Source organism: Hypomesus transpacificus, chromosome 4 (genome assembly GCF_021917145.1).
Source record: "Hypomesus transpacificus isolate Combined female chromosome 4, fHypTra1, whole genome shotgun sequence".
Lineage (NCBI taxonomy): Eukaryota > Metazoa > Chordata > Actinopteri > Osmeriformes > Osmeridae > Hypomesus > Hypomesus transpacificus.
Window position 1 is genome coordinate 11,190,217 of NC_061063.1, and position 10,122 is coordinate 11,200,338.

The following is a 10,122-nucleotide window of genomic DNA, read 5'->3' on the forward strand; positions in this document are numbered from 1 at the left end:
CGGTTCTGGTGCGGAGACGCGTGAAGTCATTTCCTGTTTCGATGGGTTAGTGGGTTTCTTCGCAGATTTGGAACGTAGTAAACTTTATTTAATTTTCAGGAATTAAAAAGATGTGATGATGTTGCAGAAAATGTATATAATACATAAACCTCTCATCAAAAAACATTTCAGCCCAGTATTTCTTTAAGAATATTGCAAAGTATTTATTGGCAATTATGATACAAAGGTAATAACAAGAATATATTCATATGCAGAGCTGAGACAAGCTTGTGTTTTTTTTTGCCAAACTTGAGATTTGGTCCTTTACAGGGTAACTAAAGGTTTGAAAGAAACACAACACAAAATTAGGACACATTGATATGCATAAATGTAAACGCTTAACACAAGAGGCACATGACACGACACGCCTAAGTGATTATTATCCACAACCCCAAAACAACAAATGTCTTCTCAGCAAATCTTTTACTTAACAACCCAGAGGCTGAATTGTGGTGCTGATGTGGCTTTGTGGTACAAAGGTACCAGGACTACAAACCTACAAACACAGTTAACACACCTTAACATACCACACCGTGGCAGGCACTGAAAGTAGACTCTTTCAGGAGTACATTCACAGATGCTGTCCGACATGGGCTGAAGTACAGTCTGTTAGATATTAGCAGTGTGCGTGTATCGACTGCATAGCTAAGTGTCATGTCTCTGATTTCATCTCAAAATAGTGATCTATGGCAAACAGCAGCTCGTCATAGCAGCAGGTTAGCCAACAAAAGAGCACAGCAACCAGTTCAGATCAATCAGTTATCCAAACATTAGCACCGCAAATACAAGGCGATAACAGGCATTTCCCTTGTAACCTCTACACCAGGTCTGGCTGAGCCTCCTGTAGGTCCACGCTCCAGCCCTTATCCAGCACACACACAACGCTCTAAATCAGCTCGATAACAAGCTGAATAATATAAGTTTTTTCCCCAGCTCGTGCTGGAGTGAAGCCCCGCAAGAGAGCATGCCTCCAGCAGCAGGTTGTGATGAGGTCCTGGGCTACACGGCGGGCTGCAGTAACTCCTGGAGGTCACAGAGGGCGCTCTTCAGGGTGAGGGCCAGCGTTTCAGCATGAGTCTCCTCACAGCAGTTGAAGGCCGTTATGGAGAAGTGGACGTGGTCCTGCTGGGGGTTGTAGCACACGGCGTATCCGTCGGGGACCAGGGGACCGAAACACATCACGCTGTCTGTGTTGGACGGCACCTATACAGGGGTTACGTCTGATCAGTCTGGTTCAATCATCAGATGGATGGTCGATCCACACACCCAAGCAGAGAGGGTGGGTGGTGCCGTGTCTGTCCCAGGGTGTGTAGTGTACAGGTTCCTCTACCGGGGAGGGTGGTGTCTAGTGTGTCGTGTACCTTGTTCCAGGTGTGTAGTGTACCCTGTTCCAGGTGTGTAGTGTACCCTGTTCCAGGTGTGTAGTGTACCCTGTTCCAGGTGTGTCGTGTACCCTGTTCCAGGTGTGTCGTGTACCCTGTTCCAGGTGTGTCGTGTCGTACCTGTCCTGTCCTGAGTTTCCAGTGTGTGGCCAGGCCGTAGGCTGTGTCCATGAACAGTCTGGGCACGCTCAGTCCCTCCTCTATGGCCTGCAGCTTCAGGCCCAGCAGGTGGCGGTCAATGGCCTGCCCTCTGAGTGCCTGAACAAAATAAATTAAACTAAATGAAGGTGTATCGAGAACAGTGAAACAAAAAGGGTGTGGATCAAATGAAATGTTATTTTGGAACTTAACTGACGGTTACCTGGTCAGTGAGAGCACTGTAGGCCTCCACAGCTTCTCTTAAGAGTTCCCGCTTGGCTTCCGTCTGAAACACGGACGACACATGTCACAACACCAACTGGCCCCAGATACATAAGTTTAACACTTTCTTAACCTCTGTCCCTCTCTGTCCCTCTCTGTCCCTCTCTGTCCCTCTCTGTCCCTCTCTGTCCCTCTCTGTCCCTCTCTGTCCCTCTCTCTCATCTAGAAGGTTCTCTCACCGACACTACCGGGTCATCGAAGGCCATCACGAAGCGGAGCGTCTGATTGGTTGGGGAGCGGATGTAGTCGGTGCGTCCGCCCCTGAACATGCGCTGAGAGGCCATGTCACAGGAAGGACACAACTCGTGGTGAACTCTGACCCAAGAAGTACACATGCGAAAAAGGATGAAAAGGAACATGAGGAATAACAAACGGGTCATCGGCAACAACAAAAAAGAAGAAGTTTCAGAGTCACGTGTGGTCTAGGAGCTTCCTGAATGTTGTGAGATGTTTCTTACACGTCAAATCTAAATCAAAGTGTTTATAAGGAATATTCAGCACCCAGAACCAAATCTTCTTGTGTGTAGTGTCTATGGAGAGGGGGTCTGGTATGAGGAGCTGACCTGTAGTAGGCCAACTGAATGGCAGCTTGGATGAAGGAGTTGGGGCTGAGATTGTGTTGTTTAGGCAGCTCCTTCCCAAACCGCTGGAAGTTGAAGCAGTTTATATCCAGGTCGTTGATCAGGCTGTAGGAGAGGGTTGGGACACACAGGTAGAACAGAGGGTTGGGACACACAGGTAGAACAGAGGGTTTGGACACACAGGTAGAACAGAGGGTTGGGACACACAGGTAGAACAGAGGGTTGGGACACACAGGTAGAACAGAGGGTTGGGACACACAGGTAGAACAGAGGGTTGGGACACACAGGTAGAACAGAGGGTTGGGACACACAGGTAGAACAGAGGGTTGGGACACACAGGTAGAACAGAGGGTTGGGACACACAGGTAGAACAGAGGGTTGGGACACACAGGTAGAACAGAGGGTTGGGACACACAGGGAGAACAGAGGGTTGGGACACACAGGTAGAACAGAGGGTTGGGACACACAGGTAGAACAGAGGGTTGGGACACACAGGGAGAACAGAGGGTTGGGACACACAGGTAGAACAGAGGGTTGGGACACACAGGTAGAACAGAGGGTTGGGACACACAGGTAGAACAGAGGGTTGGGACACACAGGTAGAACAGAGGGTTGGGACACACAGGTAGGGTTAGAAAGTTACCGGCACTTCGGTAGCTCACAGGATGAGTGGGCGTACCATGAAGGTTGAGGCCTCACTGCAGTGGGTTGGAATCCATCCTTCACCCATTGCTGCATCACCCTCACTCTCACTGTCTCTCTGGCTCTCTCGTTCACTCTCGCTCTCTCTCTCCAGCCATCCATCCATCCATCCAATTAACCATGAAAAATGCCCCCCAAAAAGATAAATTTGACTGATATTAAGAATCAGGGATTGCCCACAATCTAATAAACCAAAAAGCACAGCAGTCTCTGGATAGAATGATCCACGCTATCAACAACGAGGAATTCAGATTTGTGTTGTTGCATCTTTTCCTCACGCCTCAGAGCTACGCCGGTAGCTTAGCATTACAGCACCCTCTTAAAATAGCCAGAGGAGGTCAAGGGGGCAGCAAAGCCAACCAGAGCATTATGCCGAGTGTGTTTTGTCAAGGTTACAGCCACACGGGCCAGATAATCATGTTTACACTTCCCTTTCATGCTTGGCCAGATGCTATGTAGGACTTCATCATAAGTAAACACAGTCTGCCTGGATAAAGGATTATACCTTCTCCTTACAACTTAGGGTGTCAAACTTTAAACTTAAGGTGTCAAAGTATCTGTGCACTATGCACTTGACTAGAAGTATGTGAGTATGTGTGTGTGTGTGTTTTTAGTGACACTCACATGTCCAGGTTCAGCTTTGCGTGCTCTATGTCTCTCTTGATGTCGCGGTCGATGGAGAAGTACAGTTTCCTGGGCATGGGCAGGGGTACCAGCGGAGCTCTCTTTGGGTCGGGCTTCTGACTGTGACAGAGGAGAGAGAGACTGAACACCACCCTCTCTGCTAAACACCACCCTCTCCCTGCTGAACACCACCCTCTCTCTGCTAAACACCACCCTCTCTCTGCTAAACACCACCCTCTCTCTACTGAACACCACCCTCTCCCTGCTGAACACCACCCTCTCTCTGCTAAACACCACCCTCTCTCTACTGAACACCACCCTCTCCCTGCTAAACACCACCCTCTCTCTTCTGAACACCACCCTCCCTGCTGAACACCACCCTCCCTGCTGAACACCACCCTCTCCCTGCTGAACACCACCCTCCCTGCTGAACACCACCCTCTCCCTGCTGAACACCACCCTCCCTGCTGAACACCACCCTCTCCCTGCTGAACACCACCCTCTCCCTGCTGAACACCACCCTCCCTGCTGAACACCACCCTCTCTCTGCTGAACACCACCCTCTCTCTGCTGAACACCACCCTCTCTCTGCTGAACACCACCCTCCCTGCTGAACACCACCCTCCCTGCTGAACACCACCCTCCCTGCTGAACACCACCCTCTCTCTGCTGAACACCACCCTCTCCCTGCTGAACACCACCCTCCCTGCTGAACACCACCCTCTCCCTGCTGAACACCACCCTCTCTCTGCTAAACACCACCCTCTCTCTGCTGAACACCACCCTCTCCCTGCTGAACACCACCCTCTCCATGCTGAACACCACCCTCTCTCTGCTAAACACCACCCTCTCCCTGCTGAACACCACCCTCCCTGCTGAACACCACCCTCTCCCTGCTGAACACCACCCTCCCTGCTGAACACCACCCTCTCTCTGCTGAACACCACCCTCTCCCTGCTGAACACCACCCTCCCTGCTGAACACCACCCTCTCTCTGCTAAACACCACCCTCCCTGCTGAACACCACCCTCTCCCTGCTGAACACCACCCTCTCCCTGCTGAACACCACCCTCCCTGCTGAACACCACCCTCTCTCTGCTGAACACCACCCTCTCTCTGCTGAACACCACCCTCTCTCTGCTGAACACCACCCTCCCTGCTGAACACCACCCTCCCTGCTGAACACCACCCTCTCTCTGCTGAACACCACCCTCTCCCTGCTGAACACCACCCTCCCTGCTGAACACCACCCTCTCCCTGCTGAACACCACCCTCTCTCTGCTAAACACCACCCTCTCTCTGCTGAACACCACCCTCTCCCTGCTGAACACCACCCTCTCCATGCTGAACACCACCCTCTCTCTGCTAAACACCACCCTCTCCCTGCTGAACACCACCCTCCCTGCTGAACACCACCCTCTCCCTGCTGAACACCACCCTCCCTGCTGAACACCACCCTCTCTCTGCTGAACACCACCCTCCCTGCTGAACACCACCCTCCCTGCTGAACACCACCCTCTCCCTGCTGAACACCACCCTCCCTGCTGAACACCACCCTCTCTCTGCTGAACACCACCCTCTCCCTGCTGAACACCACCCTCCCTGCTGAACACCACCCTCTCCCTGCTGAACACCACCCTCTCTCTGCTAAACACCACCCTCTCTCTGCTGAACACCACCCTCTCCCTGCTGAACACCACCCTCTCCATGCTGAACACCACCCTCTCTCTGCTGAACACCACCCTCCCTGCTGAACACCACCCTCCCTGCTGAACACCACCCTCTCCCTGCTGAACACCACCCTCTCCCTGCTGAACACCACCCTCCCTGCTGAACACCACCCTCTCCATGCTGAACACCACCCTCCCTGCTGAACACCACCCTCCCTGCTGAACACCACCCTCTCTCTACTGACACCTCCAGCGCAGTCTCTCGGCGGCGTAGTTTTACGGTGGTTCTACCACAGGTTGGGCAGGCATAACGTTGCTGTGCCCCGCGTACCGCCCGGCTACTGTGCAGGAGTCGTGAAACATCTGTGTTCTCATTGGTCATCGCTACACACTCAGAAGAGGAGCGTTTCTGAACCGGTCTAAATGTACGTCTTTGGCCATTTTGAGGCTGTACATGAGGGAAAGCACTCGTGTGTAGGAGATGAGACACAGCTCAGCCAGTGAGTGGTGCTGTTCCGAGTTGTCCTACCAGTACTGCAGGATGTGGTCCAGGAGGGTGGCTATAGGCGGACCTTCAGCTGTGGCCTGCTCATACAAGAGCCCCCAGGAACCATCCTCACCCACCACAAACTGAGGGGGAGGGGGAGGGAGGGAGAGGGGAAAGAAAAGGAGAGAGGGGAAGAGAGAGGGAGGGGAGCGGAGAGAGAGGAGAGGGTGAAGGGAGTGGAGAGAGAGGAGAGGGTGAGGGGAGAGAGAGAGAAATACGGAGAGACCGGGAGCAGAGACAAGGGTTGGAGGGAAGGAAAAGGGATGTAGAGTTACCAATCAGCCTACAGACTCTCAACCAATCAGCCTACAGACTCTCAATCAATCAGCCTACAGACTCTCAACCAATCAGCCTACAGACTCTCAACCAATCAGTGGACATGCGTGTTCAGCGCTGAGCTAAGCTGCATCTCACAGCTCCACCCACCTGTAGCGTTTTGTCAAACCAGCGGTTTCCACTGTTGGAGTAAGTCCCGCCCCCATGCAGGATTTGGGCGGCCATGCGACTGGAGTACCTGCATGGAGATAACGACGCATCATTCACACAACACGTTTACCTTTTTCCTTTTTACCGTGTCTAGAAGGCACACATATTCCCCCAACGTTAATTTCGAACTCTGAGTGGAACAGCTATACAAAAATAGAGGCCTACATAGAGCGGAGGACAGGGAGGGCATACTTCTCATCTGATATCCTCATGACAGGAGAATCCAGACACAGGGTGAAGAGTCCCTTCTCAATCACTCGCACAGACTCCTTATTCAGCTTTTCTGAGTCACACACACACAGAGAGAGAGAGAGAGAGAGAGAGAGAGAGAGAGAGAGAGAGAGAGGCGGAATGCAAAGATTAAGCCTTAAACAGAGGATAAAAATGTGTACTGAATCCTTTCAGTTTGGATCTGATGCCTAAAGATATTCTTCTGTGAGTGATGTGTATATGTGTGTGTGTGTGTGTGTGAGTGTGTGAGTGTGTGTGTGTGTGTGTGTGAGTGTCTGCAGCCCACCTCTGAGCAGCCGTGTGTATGCCTGGCCCCAGGTGTGTCTGTGCTCGCTGGTCAGGATCCCCAGCGGCTCCTTGTCGGTCTTCCAGGACTGGGCCCTGATCCTGAGCAGCTGGCCGTGGATCTGGCTCTCCGTCATCCTGGAGCCATCGCTGTTGTACACCTCCAGCTGGAAGAACTGGACACACACACCGCACGCACACACACACACACACACACACAGGCTGTGAGGAAGCAATGCAACTAACAGCCAACTATACAGATCTCTGTTCAGTTTTATTGGTTCTATGGGTTGTGTTCTATTGATTCTGTTGTGTCGATTGATTGACTGACTGATGACTGTTTCTATTCTATCCTACTGATTTAGTTCTCTTCTATTGATTCAGTTCAGTCCTACTGATTCAGTTCAGTCCTGGAGATTCTGTTCCGTGTTTGGTTGCAGGCCGGCCAGGTCACCTGGTAGTTGCGCACCACGGTGATGTGCGTAGGGGAGCGGCGGGCGTGGCCGTGGTGCACCACCTGGTCATGTTTAGGACCTGGGATCCTGCAGGACGAAAACAGCAGGGGGAACAGCTCCATACACAGAGGCTGACCTCGCATGAACTCCCCTGGCAGCAGACCACTGGGAGGGAGGGAGGGGGGGGGGGGGGGGGGGGAGGGGGGGGGAGGGGGCAGGGGGGGAGAGAGAGAGGGGGAGAGAGAGCATAGCAGAGATATGGTTACCGTACAGTACACTTTATTAAATTTAGACCACCTTTATAAACAAACAACCATCGGTCAACTCTTTTGGGCTAAAGGTCAACGAGTCAAAATAGCAGTGAGAGACTTGGCATCTAGGTCACAACACAGATCCACCTTTCCTTTTTTACATTATTAATATTAATTATATTAGTGCGACTCACTTGTTCACTTTGGCTTTGAAATCTAGCACGGCTGCGATCAACTTAGACGCAAACCTGGATGAAAGCAAACAGGAAAACTTTTACTTTTTTAGAGCTCCAGGTTTTGTCCATGACAGTTAAAGAAGGAATGTGGAGCGAGAGCGATAAAGAGAGGGGGGAGGAGACCAAGAGGGAGAGGTAGACAGACAAAGAGAGAGGACACAATAAATAAACTACAGACTTCTGAGAAACAGCCCATGCAAGGCTCAAGTCCTCTCAGTCCCGAAGACTGTTGACACCCCACGGAACAACACGCCTCTCAGAGGCAAACCTGAATGGGTGCAGCAGTTTGTTCATGAATACACCTCTGTGTGTGTGTGTGTGTGTCCAGGGGTAAAAAAAAAAAAATCTACAAACCAGGCCATGTAAACAATGACTGCCGTGTGTGTGTGTGTGTGTGTGTGTGTGTACACAGTCACCAAAGGCCTGGCTTCCTATCCTACAGTGTGTCACCAGCGACCGGCCCTGAGCTGAAACATGAGAGGCCTGCAGGAACTCACACCAGCTGGCCCCTCCACTCTGAGAAGTCTCTCTTGGGGAGGGAGATGGCAGGGCTGGAGTGGACGGGCAGAGGCTGCCTGCTCTTCAGGTACGCCCACTGAATCCACCAGTCTGTTATCTGCAGGAGCACATACACATACACACACACACACCGCATACACACACACACACCGCATACACACAGACACCACATACACACACACACACACCGCATACACACACAGCACATGCATACACACAGACACCACATATACACACACACACACCGCATACACACACAGCACATGCATACACACAGACACCACATATACACACACACACACACACACCAAGACATTTAGTGATGTCCCTTGAATAATATTTTTCCCACGTATTGGTACGCCTCTATAAACCCAGCCAGTGTTGCCTCGTTGAAAACACTACAAACATTTAGCGGGGCGTTTAGTTCGTCTCACACACCCAGTTATTACTGCTTCTTGCTCGGTTCTCCAGACCTTCCTGCAACTTGGGACCCAGCCCGCCATCCTGGGAGAACCTCTGCACCATCTTCCTGGTGTGGTCCATTTCCTCGGGCGGCAGAAGGGGCTCCAGGGCCCGCAGGTAGCCCTGCAGGGTCTGGGCGAGCGGGGGCACAGGCTGGGCGGGCACGGAAGAGCACCACGATTCCTGCTGCAACGCCCCCCCCTGGAATAAGACGATTCCACAAAAACAACTTTTGACGAAGTTGCGCCTCCACATAAACTACTTGACTGTGGTAAATTTGATCAAACACTGCATTACCTGCTTGCACATCTCGAATTTTGTGAATTTTATGTATAGACGAAAGCTAATGAATCATTTCTTCCCATAACAGCTCCAAAGTTATACTCACCCGAGAAAGCCAAGCCCTGCATGTTCTTGATGGTATTTTTCTCAGAATCATCTCACTTAGGACGAAGAGCCAAGCTTGCCTGCAAACTCTTTAGCCAGCTAACTCACTTGGACACCTAGGTTAGCTAACTACCGACGTCGAATCTTAGATAAATACCAGAATACTTTTCTGAAAAATGTCAAACGGTCATTGACCAACTCAAATTATAGTGTTCGTCTTGGGGCGTGCACACGTCGACATGACAAAGCACGCCAAAGTATGAGGTCAGTTTTCCAAAGGCCCCGACGATTTCGTTAACTACCAATTACTACATGATGAAGGTAAACTCACTAACTGCTAGTTAAAATAGACAGCTAAATAACAACAACACGTGTTGACATGTTTCCGCCTAATCCTAAATATAGCCCCTCCCACAAGTCTCAGAAAGTCTCACACGCGCCACAAGATGTCACACAAGAACAGGACGGTTCTGTAGGATGGTCACTTAAAGCAATTTTATGAAACGTTGTCAGATTTTTGTTAAATGTTATGGGACTGAGGGATGGGGAGGAAGAAGAGGAGTTGAAAGAAGAGTTGGAAAATCAGACGCCGTTGATAATTATGGAGTGGTGAAGACCGGTCCAAATTCCCCAGAAATTTCAATGAAACATGAATACTTTTGAATAATTTATTAAAATGTACCTTGAAGCCAGCTTCTTCAACCACATTAGAAAATAATCATAAACAAAAGTTGTAAATATCTAAGGAAAACATTCCTTCTCAAGATTATAACTGAAACAATATTCACAGACCACAACCTGTGGTCTTATCCCCACAGCAACAAGTCATGATTCTATGGTAAAAC

At 50.7% G+C, this 10,122-nt stretch overlaps 1 protein-coding gene across 2 annotated transcripts; it reads right to left on the reverse strand.

The window, feature by feature from the left end:
* Positions 1-184: 184 nt before the first annotated feature.
* cratb (carnitine O-acetyltransferase b) lies at positions 185-9,702 on the reverse strand. 2 transcript variants are annotated; one of them, XM_047019607.1, is made up of 15 exons: positions 9,279-9,702; positions 8,867-9,091; positions 8,407-8,525; positions 7,868-7,921; positions 7,422-7,587; positions 6,969-7,143; positions 6,644-6,734; positions 6,392-6,479; positions 5,948-6,048; positions 3,749-3,868; positions 2,405-2,527; positions 2,030-2,156; positions 1,783-1,845; positions 1,542-1,679; positions 185-1,242 (listed from the first exon to the last, which is right to left on the reverse strand). In XM_047019607.1, the coding sequence occupies exons 1-15, from the start codon at positions 9,327-9,329 to the stop codon at positions 1,039-1,041; spliced, it is 1,845 nt and encodes a 614-aa protein (XP_046875563.1). In that variant the 5' UTR covers positions 9,330-9,702; the 3' UTR covers positions 185-1,038. The 2 variants fall into 2 exon arrangements, with proteins under 2 accessions (XP_046875563.1, XP_046875562.1); XM_047019606.1 differs by having other exon boundaries at positions 2,021-2,156; positions 9,279-9,701.
* Positions 9,703-10,122: the final 420 nt, after the last annotated feature.